The sequence below is a fragment of the Vicugna pacos genome, chromosome 11, assembly GCF_048564905.1.
Source record: "Vicugna pacos chromosome 11, VicPac4, whole genome shotgun sequence".
NCBI classification, from domain to species: domain Eukaryota; kingdom Metazoa; phylum Chordata; class Mammalia; order Artiodactyla; family Camelidae; genus Vicugna; species Vicugna pacos.
In genome coordinates, this window is record NC_132997.1 from 72,379,431 (window position 1) to 72,395,802 (window position 16,372).

The 16,372-nt window shown below is 37.1% G+C and overlaps 1 protein-coding gene across 3 annotated transcripts in view; it reads left to right on the forward strand.

Annotated features, from left to right (window-relative positions):
- The window catches only part of LOC140699372 (cytochrome P450 2C28-like), a 72,531-nt gene that overhangs the window by 41,189 nt on the left and 14,970 nt on the right, over positions 1 to 16,372 (forward strand). For 2 of the 3 annotated variants that reach the window (XM_072971669.1, XM_072971667.1), the window contains exons 3-6: positions 33 to 175; positions 8,181 to 8,333; positions 11,881 to 12,021; positions 14,022 to 14,097. In XM_072971669.1, the coding sequence (XP_072827770.1) occupies positions 100 to 175; positions 8,181 to 8,333; positions 11,881 to 12,021; positions 14,022 to 14,077 (426 nt within the window). In that variant the 5' untranslated portion in view covers positions 33 to 99 and the 3' untranslated portion in view covers positions 14,078 to 14,097. Of the gene's footprint in view, positions 1 to 32; positions 176 to 8,180; positions 8,334 to 11,880; positions 12,022 to 14,021; positions 14,098 to 14,328; positions 14,924 to 16,372 lie in introns of those variants that run through there. The other variant, XM_072971668.1, reaches the window with a different exon arrangement.

Below are 16,372 nucleotides of genomic sequence, written 5' to 3' on the forward strand. Positions count from 1 at the left end.
CTTCATAATTTAGCATATTTTTATCTTTCTAGGGCACAAACGTAAGTAATATCATTGATTTCTGTGCTGCATGATGGAAAAGAATTCCCCAACCCAGAAATGTCTGATCCTGGCCACTTCCTGGATGGGAATGGCAACTTTAAGAAGACCGACTACTTCATGCCTTTCTCAGCAGGTAATAAAAAGTTACTTTTTTTTATTACTCCAGAAGACAAGCTATTTCAGGGGGATCTGTTGGAGCTATGTAGTTCCCACTCTGGGGCTGGTACAAATGCTCTTTCTTTGTGATGATGAGCAGCAATCCCAGTACACACATGCTTTCTCTCCCCATGATACATTCTGATTATTGGACTACCTCACTAGACCTTGGAGAAGTGACCCAGTTCTTCCAAATTCAGAAATAAAATTTGAGCTAGATACTAAAAATATAAGAGAAGTGCATCTTAGCCAAAAGGAACCATGTGTTATAAAACTTGAAACTTCAGGGTGTGTTGGAGATTGATGAAGATTAGATATACTTAGATTAGAGAACAGAGGCTGTAAGGAATGGAAAGAAAGATGTTGGGACCATCAGACCAGGAACATAATTCAGTGAATGTATGTGTGTTCCTAGAAGATTGATGAAAACTTGAAATTATGAAATTGTAGTTATAATGTAAGAATATGAGTGAAGTGCTTGGCATAGTGCTGATATTCAATAAACAGTAGTTGAAAGAAGCATACCCGTTTAGATAAGATGTCAGGTGCATAGCATGTGTGTTCACCCTTAGTCCATGTGTCTATTCAGTGATCCTGCCTACCATTCAACCATCCATCAAATAGTTACTGCATAGCCTTTTTCTGACAGCCAGAAACACAGTGTTCAAGGACTATGTATTATCTGTGTCTGTTATTTCAGGGAAATGGATTTGTGCAGGAGAGGGCCTGGCCCACATGGTGCTGTTTTTATTCCTGACCACAATTTTATAAGCATTTACCTTGAAATCTGTGGTTGACCCAAAGGACATTGTCACCACCCCAGTTGCCAATAGGTTAATTTCTGTACCACCTCCTTACCAGCTCTACCTCATTCCTATGTGAGGAAAGGTAGATCATATGGCTTCTTCAGTACTGTTGCCTTCAAATACCTCTCATGTGGGGCATCATTCACCTGTTTCCCATCAGTCTTCCCCAAGAATGCTTTCTCTGATCTCTCCTCTCTTCACTGTGTAGTTTCACTGCAAAAATTCATCTGCTGTTCTTTATACTCAATAACATCTGTATCAGCCACCATATATGCTAGTACTTTTATAATATTGAGTAGTACTATGTACACAGTACTAGGTACTACTTACAAAATAAAATAAGATGAGTAGTGTATGCCAATGCAAGCCATTTCTCATGTTGTAAATAAAAAATTACAATTTGGGTGAGCCAGTTCTCACACTTTCATTCTTTTGCTCTTGTTGTAGGTAAGAAAGGATGAAAAAAATGCAAAGAGATCATGCTAGTCCTCATAGTGATATGCGCAGAGAAGGCCAAAGGGAAGGAGAGCAGAAAAGCTCCCTTGGCTGTGTGCCTAGAGTTATGTGAGGTTTGGATTTGAAAGTGAGAGAAATTGTTTTCAGGAGCACCTTCACCCTGTAGGGAAATACTAAGATCAGCCATGGTGAGAAAGTAAATTCAAAGTAAACCATAGAATGTACAAATGAAAATCAGAACAGAAAGCATTGAAATTGTATGCAGGAAATCACTAGGAAAAAAAAACAGTGAATCAGGTTCTTTGAAAATATAGAAAAAAAATTATAGAATTGATAAACCCATAGCCAGGCTACCTACCCCCCCCCAAAGCAAGAAGACAGAAGTTACACAAGTTGTAATTAAAAGAGGGGGCATCTCTTTGATGACATGGACCTTACAGTGATAATAAAGGAATATTAGGAACAACTGTATGTTCACCAACTTGATAACTGAAATAGGACAATTCCTTAAGTACACAGACTTACAGGAAGGAGTAACATCAGTCACATGGCACGATAGTAAGCTCTGAACTCTCCTTCTCCACTGAACACACTGATTCAGAGCAACATGTGAATAAATTTCCTCATGAAAAAAATCCAGAAACTAGTTGAAAGCCTAACGTACTCTTTGTGAATGTGAATCCAGCTACATCAAAGCCAGAAAGAAAAGCAGGGACACATTTTCGACCTAACTGCCAACTCCAGCAAAGTGCCATGTATTGATCAGGAGCCCCCAGCTCCCAGATTCTGCCTCAGGAGCAAAGGAGTTGGCATGTACCTCTGGCATTCCAAACGTTTACAACTTTTGAGGGGGAATTGCATGAGGAACTGGGTTCTATGTTACTTGTCTTGGAGCACTGAGAGAAATCAGCATATTCTAGACACCTACAGATTGCTAGAACAAGAAAAGCAGGCTAGACTAGCACCCAAGTTTGAAAAACCTTCAAACTCTTAGGCTGAGCTGTTTGGTGGGCTAGTTTCCTGCATAAGAATAGCCAGTGAAGACTGTGAGAAGTGACTGTCTGATATACCGATAGTAATGCAGAGTGTCAAGGAAAAATGAAGAAACAGGGTATATATGATTTAACTGAAAGATAAGTCAAAGTAACAGTTACAACAGTTATCACTGGGTTTAGGTGAACAATAAAAAAGGATGCAAGAAGTTCAACAAAAGAAAATTTAAAAGCCCCCAACAGAAATAGAGCTGAAGAATACAATAATTGAACTGAGAAGTCTTTAGAGTGTTCAACAACAGAGTAGATCAAGAAGAAAGAATCAGTGAACTAAAAGTTAGGTCATTGGAAATTATTCAGTCAGGGGAGGATAAAGGAAGAAGAAGGAAAAAAGAAAAGAAGTGTAAGGGACACATGGAACACCACTAAGTGAATCAATATATGCAATACAAGAGTCCTAGAAAGGGAAGAGAGAAAGAGAAAGGACTAGAGAGCTTATTCCAAGTAATAATAACAGAAAACTTTCCAAATCTGGGGAAATCATTGGAGGTAAAAATCCTGCACATATAAAGAACTTAAAAAAAATCTTCCTGAATCAGTTTGTGAGGCTAGCATTACCCAAATTTCTAAAGCAAACAATGAGATTACAAAAGAGGAAACGCACAGACCAATATTTCTCATGAACTTAGATTCAAAAATCCTCAGCAAAATTTCAACAAATCAAATCCAATAATGTCCCAGTAAGATTTGTTTCAGGTATGCAAGACTGTTTCAATATTTGAAAATTAAATAATGTACCCTGTCCCATCAACATATTAAAGAAGAGAAATGACAAAACTGTGTACTTATATATGTATAAAAATCATCAGACAAAACCCAAAACTCATTCCTGATAAAAACTCTTAGCAAACTATGAATGGAGGGATTTCTTCAACTTGAGAAAGAACATTACAAAAAACATCACACCTAACATCACTGTTAATATTGAGAAACTTGAAATTTTCCTGCTATGATCAGGTGTAAGGCAAGATGTCCCCTCTCATCATTTCTTTCTGACATTATAGTGGAATTCCTAGCTAAAGAATTAAGGCAAAAAAAGGAATTAAGAGGTATATTGATTTAAAAGGAAGAAATAAAACTCTTTTTGTTTCAGACAATGTGATAGTGTATGTAGAAAATTGCAAAGACTTTTAGAGCCTCCTGGAACTAATAAGAAATTTTACCATGGTTGAAGTATACAACGATAACATCCAACCATCAATTTCTTTCTTATATCCTAGCAATGAACAATTGAAATTTGACAATTAAACACAATATTATATACAATAAAAAAGAAATACTTAGATATGTATCTTGCAAAATCTGCCCAAGTTCTATTTGAAGAAAACTATAAAATGCTGATGAAGGAAACCGAAGAGGATCTAAGTAATTGGGAATGTAGTCCACATCCATCAATAAGAGGTCTCAATATTGTTTAGTTTTCAGTTCTACCCAGTTTAATCTATAGGTTCTATGTGATCCTAATCAAAATCTCAGCATGTTTTTTTTAGATGTCAACAGTGTTTTATAAAGTATATATGGACAAGTTAGAGACCCAGAATAGTCAGCACAGTATTGAAGAAGAACAGAGTCAGAGCACTGACACTATCTTACTTCAAGACTTGCTCTAAATCTACAGTGATCAAGATAGTATGGTATTGATGAAAGCATAGACTAATAATTCAGTGGAAAGAAGAGAGTCCAGAAATAGGTAGATACAAATATAGTCAATATAGTCAACTGATCTTTGACAAGGAGGAAAGCAATTCAGCGGAAAAGGATAGTCTTTTCAACAAATGCTCCTGCAAATTCTAAATATCCTCTCTCTTAAACACACACAAAGATACACACATCTGATTTTATAGCCTTCACAAATGTTAACTCAAATTTAGAATCATAAATCTAAATGTAAAATGCAAAACTGTAAAACTCCTAGAAAATAATGTATAAGAAAATACTAGATGACCTTGGTTTTGACATAGATTTTTATGTATATCACTAAAGGTACAATCCATGAAAAACTTGTTAATTTAGATTTCATTAAAGTAACAACTTCTGCTCTGTGAAAGACACTGTCAAGGGAATGAGAGGAGAAGCTATTGACTGGGAAAAAAACATTTGCAAAAGACATCTGATGCAGGACTTCTATCCAGAATGTTCTAAGAAAACTTAAAACTCAACAATCAGAAATATAACAACCCAATTTAAAAATGGGCAAAATACCTGAACAGACACCTCACCAAAGTAGATATATAAATGGAAAATAAGCATATGAAGATACTTAACATCATATATTATTAGGGACTTGCAAACAAAAATAACAATGGGATACCACCACAGACATATAGGATGGCTAAAATCCAAATCATTGACAAAACAGAACATTGGCAAGGACATGGAAGCAGCAAGGACCATTGGTCATTGTTGGTGGGATTACAAAATGGTATCACCACTTTGGAAGACAGCTGTTTTTTGCAAAACTGAACATATGTTTCCCATATGAAACAGTCTGTGGTATTTATCCAAAGAGTTGATAATTTATGCCTCTATAAAAACCTGCACTTGGATGTTTATAGTTGCTTTATTCATAATTGCCAATACTTGGAAACAGCCAAGATGCCCTTCAGTAGGTGAATGGATTAACAAACTTTAGTGCATCCATACAATTGAATATTATTTCTTTGTTAGAAAAAAAATAAGCTATCTAACCATGAAAAAACATGGAAGAACTTTATGAGAATAAGTGAGAGAAACCAATCTGAAGACTACATACTGCGATTCCAACTATATGACTTTCTGGAAAAGGCAAAATTACAGATACAGTAAAAAGATCAGTGGTTGCCAGGGATTTGGTATGAGGGAAGGATGAATAAGTGAATCACAGAGCATTTGTAGGGCAGTGCAGCTATTCTGTATGATAGTACATTGATGAATATAAATCATAATGGTTTTCTCAAAACCCATAGAATATATGACACATAGTGTAAAACTTACATAAACCATGGACTTTAATTGATAGTGCTGTCAGTGTTTGTTCATTGATTGAAACAAATGCACCATTGCTGGTGAGGGTTGTTGATCAGGGAGGCTTTGTGGTATGGTAAGGTTGCAATATTGAAACTGTTCTTTCTGACAAGTTTTGCTGCGAACCTAAAGCTTCCTTAAGAAAATAACTTCTAAATTAAGTGAAATATGCAAGATTTGCATTCCTCTGTGATTGTGGAGGGTTTAATGTTGATGCCATCTGGATAATATGGACCACAATGGGAATTCTATTTGATGTGAGGTATCACTAAACAGGGAGTTGAAAAACCTAAGATAAGGAATCGTACTGATGCTCTGGTCACACTTTATCTCACTGAGACATACACTGTTCACTTGAAAAAATAAACGTCAAATGAGTTGATCTCAGAGATCCATTTTATCCTTAAATTATCTATGACTCTTTCATTCCATTAAAAGGAAGAGCCAGTCTGAAGCCTCAGCAGAAAGGAGGAGGTGCAGAGCAGGACAGCTCTTACTCAAGGAATAAAATGGTTGCTAAAAGAGAGTGACTGAGCTTTTTTTAAGCTGGTGTGGTTCAGTGAGAGTTAGAGGCATGTAAGTTAGGCAGCAAGTTAGTGCTTCAGTTTTTCCTGGTTAAAGTATTCATGAGACCTGAGTTCATTCAAGTTCTAAAGGTTACAAAACTAAACTTCCCTGCCTTCTCATTTAGATAAGTAGGTGCTGTAATTATTAACTATCTTAATATTTATTTTGAAAGTCACTGATAAGGGTGAATCATGAAATATTGAGTAATGTATCAGTTGACTAAAGTCCGCTCAGAAGAGAGTATAATACAGATGGAGGTGATTGGTCACTTTATGAGTAAAAGGGCCACAAGTCAATTAGCAGTAAATGATGGTGTAGCCGGTTGAACAGTTCTTTCTGCTTTAAAGGAAGAATCTAACAGCCGTGGATATGGGTTCCAATCTGAGCTCTACTACCTGTAGTCTGTGTCTTTGCCTCATGTGCTGAATCTCAGAGAACCTGCTTCTTCATCCCTAAGATGGGATAATTTACATTAGACAAATTGATGAAATCAAAAGAGATGATGGGCAAGAAAATTCTATGTAAATTGTCAATCTCCCTAGTAACATGAGGGCTAAAGCGTTCTGGAACTGGGGGTTTGACAAAAGTTAATTTTTCCTTACTAAATAGCTTAAAAATAATAGCGCTAACATTTAGAACAAATATGTTGACACTTGTATAGAATTCAGATTTGTGCACATATTGTCATTATTGATCTAGTAATTATATCGTTCCAGGGATACTTAGATCCTCTTGAGCCCTGCAGTTCCTCTCTAGTTTAGTTACGCATGTTGGGGTGCTTCTGTGCTGTGGGTACATATAATGAGAACTCCACCTTCTCTCCAGTACTGCTTTGCAATTGTTGTTCTTTCTATAATTTCCCTTCTTGGTTTGCATTGTTCAGTCCATTATTTCTCACAATGACAGACTGGAAAACAACAGGACAAGCTATGTATGGAAGTGACTGCAAGACGGGGAAAGATGGTATCTCAAGCTGTACTTACCAAATTCTTTTTCAGTTACATTGAAATTTTGAGATTAAGTCTTTTTACTGAGTTACACTGAGCAAACTTCATCTCTGCAGTGATAGAGAGGAAGAAACCCTCTATTTTTTCTTGTCTTGAGAACCTGTGGCTCTGTTATCTTTGGACTCTTACATTAACGTGAAGCCAGTTATTTTGTGAACAGTCATTGGGGTATATATTCAGAGAAACTTGTGTTTGGGAGGTTTTGATTTGTTTTGCTAAAATTTTTTCTTGAGACAGCTGTAATTAGTGTATGCAAAACCCAAAATAAAACAAGACATCATAATAGGCTTAGCAGGGTAAACTTTTTTTTATATACAAGGCATAAAATAACTGCCCCAAAAGGCATAAACTCCCAATTAGTCATGAATCTAAGAATGTAGAATTTTGAGCAATTTTCGTAAGTCATTTATTTCAGTGTTTCTTAATCCTGGCTGTACATTTTAACCACCTGAGTTTTTTTTCTTCCCTTTTTTAACTGCCAATACCTGGAATCCAACCAGTTCAATTAAACCAAAATCTCCACAATAGGCACTATAAAGGGGAGTGAGACTAAAGAACATTATTTTTGTCTTTGTTGTTTGACTACTAGAGTCCACTCTTCTGAGAGTATAAAATGGAAGATGATTAGTCACTTTATGAGTCAAAGAGGCATGAGTCAGTTATCAGAGAGTGTTGTAAAAGCTTTGGATTTCAAGCTCATAATTGAGTAAGAAAGAAAAGAAAGCTTCAGTGGATTCACTTGTGGTCCTGGTGTACTGTCTGTCCCATAAAATATATGGGAATTGGTGTACCAACTACCCAGGCCACTGCCTGGTACCTTACAGACTGTGTAAGTGTCAGATAAAACAATCACTTTCATATTATGTAAAGTTTGGAAATATTTGAAGGTGTATGTTGCAGAAAGCTAATAAAGTACACGGTAGCTGGGCATGTGTGCATGTTCAGCATTGGTAATGGGGGTGGGGAGGGTTGGAAAAGAGCCCCCCCGCCCCCCGCCAGCAGAGCTTGGTCCATCTACAAGGCTGGCAAGTGTCAGCTCACTCCTCTTTGCCTAGGACCTCCCTCCTAGTCTCTGTTTCCCCTCCTGGTAGGAATTGTGTCCAGCAGTGGAAAGAAGTGGAAGGAGATCTGCCTCTTCTCCCTCAGGACCCCACGGAATTTCAGGATGGGGAAGAGGAGCATTGAGGACTGTGTTCAAGAGGAAGCCTGCTGCCTTGTGGAGGAGTTGAGGAAAACCAATGGTGGTGAGTCTGTACTCTATAACTGACTTTAACAGTCTGCTCATTTTTCTAGTTACATCCTTGGAAACAGTTCATGGGCGCCACATCTTTCATATGGGTAGTGGTGTGTGCAGGAGGGAGAGAGAAGAGAGAGAGTCATGGGGGCTTTTGTGTATCTATGTAGTGTGTGTACACCCATGCAGTGTATTGTGCATAAAGTGTGGGTATAAAAGATCATTTAATCCTATTCTGTTACAGGTTTTTGTTGGTTGGTTTGTTTTTAAACTATTTTTTGAGTCATTTTTCTAAGAATGAAAGAATAATGTTTTCTGCATAATGTAAATGTGGGTTATGTATTTCAGAACATTACACCAGAGAATACTTGTTAAGTGGGTTAAGTGGACAAGATGGTAATGACCTCTTAACATCCTTAGGGAGTATGAAACAAGCAACACATGCTTTCACTTAATTGTACCATATTCATATGATCAACCTAATTGATATGCCATGTGAGAGTTTATTCTGGGATCCCTGCCTACAGTTCTGGCCTATATTGACAGCTTTCTAAGGTTTTAGGGAGATTTTTGTGCAATTCTTGAGTATTTTGATTTCTCTGTGAATACAGCACTATTTCAAAAATATCAGTGTTAATTATTTATTATTACCAAGTGCTCATTGTATTATCTATATATTTTGAGTAAATACTACAGAATAATTCTGCAAAATACACAAATACCAAGTTAAATGTGATTTATTTAACTAGATTTCAACTATTATCAATAATTCTTTACTTTTTCTTACTGAAATATAATTTAACTCTGTTTTCAGTTTTGCTTGTCTTTTTCCTCATCCTTTTTGGATTTTCATTACAAATTTATGGAAGTATTTCCCTCCCACTGACAGCTCTGGTAATCTGTGGAGTGCATGTCACAGTGCTTGTGATGTTCAGCTTATATTCCAAATGACACTATTTTTAAAAAGTTCTCTCTTCCAAATGAAGTGAAGGGAATATATGATAATAAGATTTTACCTGGGAATCACATGTACATGAAGAAATTTTTGAAGTTTCCCAAGTTCCCTTTATCTTCATAGCTAAAAAATACTTTCTGAGAGCCTAGAGTTCTCAGGGTTTAAAGGAGTCTGACATAGAAGCAGATATCTCAATAGGGTTTCTATCATTTGACGCCCTTACAGTGTCCTTACAACACTCTTGATTCAGATCATCCCTAATTTTGTCAATAAATGTGAGTTTCAGAGTTTTATGTACAAAGTTTACTGATCGTTTGATTGCAACAATTTTATAGATCTCTCACCATAAATATAAAACCATCATTTATGAAATGATAGACCTGTCCTAGGTGATTGTTAAATTTTAATATTTATTAATACATACTGTTCTGTTGTTAGCTAACAGAAATATATCACAGAGAGTCATAAGAGTGTGCCTTAGTCCAAATATATTAAATATGTGGATTGATTAGAGATGATGGACATTTATTTACTAGGGAAGGAAATTATCTTATTATTTTTAATAATGAAATCAGAAACAAACATTCCACTTATCAATATAATTTTTTGTTTGCCCTACCTGGGCTTTATGTTTGATATAAAAATTCTCATTTTATATTTATAAGATAGATTTTGTAAACAAATCTTAAAATTTCTGTTCATTTGTATTAGTGTTTTTTCTCATACGTTATGCACTTTCTACACTTGTTCCTTCAATTCCTCGATTTCTCTCTTTAATTTCTATTTCTTCTCTACTGATTCTACACACAAGTTTTTCAACTATTCGTTATATATAGAAAGTTTTGAAGTCCATAACTATTGCTTCCCTTTTCATATCAGTGATTTAATGTCTGTAGGATTTACAGACAGATGTAATTTTGCACTGATAACTTGAATTCTTATGTATTATTTTACAAATGGCCTGTTTAAATGTTTTTTCCTATTTTCGTTCTAAAAAGGGTGTAAATAAAGGCTGTGGATTTGAATTGAATAATTAGAGAAGACATTATTTAATTACATTGTAATGGTCAACTCAAGTTCAACATAAAATTGATGTGTTGACTGTGAAAAACTCTGTTTTCAGTTTTGCTTGTCCTTTTCCTCATATTTCTCAAAAAACTAAAAATAGAACTGAGATATGAGCCAGCAGTTCCACTCCTGGTTATGTATCCAAAGAAAAAGAAAACACTAATTGGAAAGGATACATGCATCCCAGTGTTCATAGAAGCAGTATTTATAATGGCCAAGATGTGGAAGCAACCAAAGTGTCCATCAACAGATGGATGAATAAGAAGATACAGTGTACGTACACACACACGCAATGGAATACTACTCAGCCACAAAAACGAAAGAAATACTGCCATTTGTAGCAACATGGCTGGATTTGGAAGGCATTATGCTTAATGAAATGTCAGACAGAGAAAGACATGCATGATATCATTCATATATGGAATCTAAAAAAATACAACAAAATGGTAAATAAAATAGATGCAGAGTCCTGGAAGAGAACAAATTAGTGCTTACAAGTGGGGAGAGGGGAGGAGATGGGGCAATAAGAAGAGTAGGGGATTTAAAAGAACAAACTATTTTGTATAAAATAAGCTATAAGGATATATTGTACAACAAGAGGAATACAACAGATATTTTATAGTAAGTATGAATGGAATATAACCTTTAAAAATTGTGAATTACTATATCATACACCTGCAAATTCTGTAATACTATATACTATATCAACTATACTTCAATAAAAATATGTAAAAATTTAAAAACAAAGTATACAATTCAGTGAGATGTAACTCATTCACAATGTGGTGTACCCATGGTTACTATCTAGCTCCAAATCATTTTAATTACTCTAAAAGGAAATCCTCTACCCATTAAGCAGTCATTGCCCATTCCTCCGTCCCTCCAGCTCCTGACAATGACTCATCTGTTTCTGTTGAATAGATTTGCTATCTGTCATTTTTAATCAGATCAGCCTGTATTTAATAAAGTCCTATAAACAGATTCCAAATGTATCTGACTTAAGAGCCAGCAGAGGCTCCCATTTTAAACTATAATCCACATATGAGATGTATGAAAACTGAAGTGGTGAAATAGAGCAAAGGGTTGGACAGAAGCAGTGTCTAAACATTGTGGTCAGTAAGGAGATTCAGAGATCTAGCACCCAAGTACCCAAATACTCAGTATTTCAAATGCTGTTGGAGTGAGGGAGGGTATAGCTCAGTGATAGAGTACGTGCTTAACATGCATGAGGTTCTGGGTTCAATCCCTAGTACCTCCATGAAAAATTAAATGAATTAACCTAATTACCTCCCTCCCCCCTCAAAAAAAGGTAGAAATAAATGCTATTGGAGTCCACTTTAGTAACATCACTGACACTGGTCTTAAACTCATCCCTGTTATTACTTGCTGTGTCTGGGTGGAAATGCTGCTGCCCTCCTTTGGACCTAGGATTCCGCATCTGTAGATCAAAAGATGGGACTAAATGATTTGCAAAATTTCTTCCAGCTCTAGCACTTTGTTATAACTCATTTTATCTTCATCTGTTCATTCCAAGGCATGACAGTATTAAAATCGCTGACTTCTGTGCTACATAAAGACAAAGAATTCCCCTACCAAGAGGTGTTTGACCCTGCCTACTTCTTGGATGTTAGTGGCAGCTTTAAGAAGGGTGACTGCCTCGTGGCTTTCTCAGCAGGTAATAAAAGTTACTTTCCTAAGGTACTCTAGGGGACAAGTTACCTTTTGGGGATCACTTGGAACTTAGATAATGACCATTCTGGGGCTGGTAAAATTGCTCGTTTCCCATAATCACAGGTACCACTCTCCTCTCTTATCATCCATCACCAATATTAGAACTTTGAGGAGGTGACCCAGTTCTCCTAAAGTGAGAAAGCTCAAAAATAAGTTGGTTGAATTCTGCCTCTAGATGTATCACTGAGCTACCCACGGGCTCCTCTTAGCAGGTGAAACTCATTTAGACTTCTTTTGCCTGCCATGAGTAAGGTATATAGGCTAACAAGTTTGAGTATTTTCTATGTGATATATCCCTCACTTTCCAGGCTGAGCTCTGGGGTTGCAAGTATCCAAAGCATAGAATGGCACCAAAGTGGCTCACATCCTACTTAGGGAAGCAGGTTAGTAAACAATGTAATTCATTAAGCATAGTGTTGTGAGAGAGGAGAGCACAGGCTGCCAGGAGACCAGAGGGGAAGCTGCCTGCTTTCTCATCACTCGTACCCCACAGTGAGGCCTAAAATGTATAAGCAGCATTCTAATAGCAGAAAGATAGCTGCCTCAGAGGAGCAAGGAAAGAAGAGAGGACAGGGCACTTTTACAGGAACAGGACTTTTCCTGTAGATTGAGAAGATTGGAAACTATCATGGTAGTGTCAGGAAGTTCTTGGGAATGTGGCAGGATACTGTGCTGTGGTTCCAGAGCACCGTGATCTTCCTCCACTCTTGATCAGAGGTCTTGGATGTTGGGTCTTCACAGCTACAGTGTGTGCTGATTTCTGGCTATAGAGCCACCTTCATTTATTCACTGGCTTTTGATGCCTGCTTTGGCTCTTGCTCTGTATATACCAAGATGTCAAGGACTGAGCCCTCTCCAAGGAATGCACATTTCAGCATAGCAGAAAATAAATAAGCAGAGAATTTCAACTCAAGGTGATCCATGCTTCAGTTGAAGTGTGAGACTGATGCTGAGGAAACCCAGGGTGGGCAAAATTCTGTTGCCTGTGAAGATCACAAAGATCGTAAAGAGGAAATGACATGGGACCTAGGTCCTGAAGGAAGTATAAGAGAAGTGCATCTTAGCCAAATGGAACAGCACAAGACAAAGCTAGGAAATCCGGGTATGTTAGGAATTGATGAGTGGATATGGCTAGTGCTGAGACTAGAGGGTATGAAGAATGGAAGGAATGATAGGGAACATCAGACTGGGAACAAAATATGAAGGACCAGTTTAATCCATATTTGGACCTCATCCCATGGAACAGATGGGAGAGACATTTAATATTTTAAAGTGGGAGAGTGACACATTTAGACACGTGCTTTTAAAAGCACAGAAAGGTAAAAGAATCTTTGAGTTTGGTGCCAGAGGTAGAAAGGGAAACACAGATAACACGACTTCCCTCCCCTCAGTCCTTCTATCTTCAACCCACCTGGACAAGCAGAGTTGGGGGGTGTTTCTACAAAGATTGATGGAAATTGGAAATGGAAAAGAGCAGTTATGTGGGAATACATAATGAAGTGCTTGATGTAGAGCTGACATTCAAATATTTGTTGAATTAAATGTTCAGCATATTAGGTGACAAGTGAGTGGCTCCATCCTTCTGTCCATCTGTCTCTTAAACCATCCTTCCAGCCCTCTGTCTAGTCAGTCATTCATTAGTTACTGCGTACATTTTGTTACAGTTCCAAACATACTGGTCTAGGAACAAAACCCCTATGTGTGTTATTTTCAGGAAAACGAATGTATCTTGGAGAGGGCCTGGCCCAAATGGAGCTGTTTTTATACCTGACCAGTATTTTAAAGAAATTTACCCTGGAATCTGTGGGTGTCCCAAAGGTTATCAACACCACTGTGATTTCTAGCAGGTTTGGCCACGTGCCGCCCTTGTACCAGTACTGCTTCACCAGTCCGGCTGCTCCTGTGCTGTTGTCTCTAACTCCTCCCTTTCTTTCTTTCAACCAGGAGTGCTTTCGCTGACCTCCCATCTCATATCTCCTCATTCCATCAATATCCAGTGAACATCCAGCCTCCATTGTAGGTGAGATTCCTGAATTTTGTTGAATAAATATATGTGCTAACACTTCTTTTGGCCACCACAAATGCTAACACTTATCTAATATTGACTTAGTACTATGTTATCACTGTGAAACACAGAAGAATGAGGAGTATAAGCCACTACACAGCCATTTGTCCTCTGCATGTTCTAAATAAAAAGCCTCAGTATTTGCTGAGCCTGTTCTCAGACTTTCCTTCTTTGTATGTAATACAGGTAAGAAATGGAAGAAAATAGAGTCCAAAGAGGCCTTACTTGTCCTTAATGATGAGCACTGAGGTACATAGGGTAAGAGGCCAGAAAAACTCCCTTGGCTGAGTGTCTCCTACAGTTACTTGAGGTTTGGATTTGTAAGTGAGAGAAATTGTATTCAAGAGCAGCTCCAACCTGTAGGGAAACAATGGGAAGATCAGCAGTGGGAGGAATGAACAATAAGGGTTGGAACTCATTTCTTGGCTTTGGTGTCACTGTGATTGCTAATTAAATAAAGACATGCCATGTTCTCATTACTATATGTTTCAAGGTTACAGTCAAATATTAACATATGCTTTCATTTCCCTAATCATGTATTCTAAGTGTTATTCTTTTCTGTGAACAGGAACAAAATTTCTGAAAGGCATTACCAAATTCTGTTTTTTTCTATATCCACCAGATTGTTAAGTGTGATAGCAATTTGATGCTATGATCCTGAAGTCTCTAGTTTCAGATCATCGTTAAAGCGTAGACAACTGGGAGATAAAGGATATCTTTGGGACTTCTCCCTGAAACACCAGTGGAAATGAGACTTAGAAATTCCTATGGCATTGGTATTAATTTCTTGATTTTGAAGGTTATTATTATATGGGAGATTTGCCTTGTTTGAACAAAGTAGGTACTGAAATAACTCAGGTCTTTGGAATCAGGTCAGCAGTTTACCCTCAAATGTTTCAAAGTAAAATAATTCTTTGGCATACCACCGAGTTCCCTCTCTGACACATGTATTTGTTTAAAAAATGTGTGAAGCCAACTATTGGCTCATATCCAGAATAAACTAGTTTTTCGTATACAGAAACTCAGTAACATTAAGTTTCATGGAAATGCAATTAAAAATTTTAATGAGCTATTCTTATATAGCCATCAAAATGGTTAAAATGAAAAAGACTATACTACAGGCTGACAAGAAAGCAAAGCATGTGAAATTCTCAGAGTAAAACTGTAAATTGGCCTAATCATTTGGATAATTTTTTTGGCAGTATTTACTGGAAGTAAACACATGCATGTCTAGCAGTTCCATTTGTAGGGCTGTACTTAACAGAAAAGCAATACATTGGGATCTGAAGAAGACATGTATAGGAATATACTTAATAGCAGCAGTCAAAATAGCCCCACATGGGAAGAAACTAAAACGTCCATAACAGTACAATGGAAAAAAGAAATAGAGTCCAAACAGGCCATATTCAGGAAACTTGGAGAACATCAAATAAGAAAAGTACCTCAAAGTCTACATGTAGGCACATCATGTTCAAAGGCAGAATATAAAGACAAAGAAAATACCTTGAAAGAAGCCAGAGGAAGAAGCAACCTAAATGTCCACTGACAGATGACTGGATAAAGAATATACAATGCAAGATACAATAAACCTCCTAGAAGAAAATATAGGCAAAACATTATCTCACATACATCTCAAAAATGTTCTCCTAGGGCAGTCTACCCAGACAATAGAAATAAAAGCAAGAATAAGCAAATAGGACCTAATGAAACTTACAGGCTTCTGCACAGCAAAGGAAACCATAAGTAAAACAAAACACAACCTATGGAATGGGAGAAAATTTTTGCAAATGAAACCAACAAAGGCTTGATCTCCAGAATATATAAGCAGCTCATACGACTTAATAAGAAAAAAAACAAACAACCAGTCCAAAAATGGGCAGAAGACCTAAACAAGCAATTCTCCAAGGAAGACATACAAATGATCAATAGGTATGTGAAAAAATGCTCAATATCACTAATTATCAGAGAAATGCAAATCAAAACTACAATGAGGTATCACCTCACACCAGTCAAAATGGCCATCATTCAAAAGTCCACAAATGACAAATGCTGGAGAGGCTGTGGAGAAAAGGGAACCCTCCTACACTGCTGGTGGGAATGCAGTTTGGTGCAGCCACTGTGGAAAACAGTATGGAGATTCCTCAAAAGCCTAGGAATAGACTTACCATATGACCAGGAATCCCACTCCTGGACATATGTCCAGAAGGAACCCTACTTCAGGATGACACCT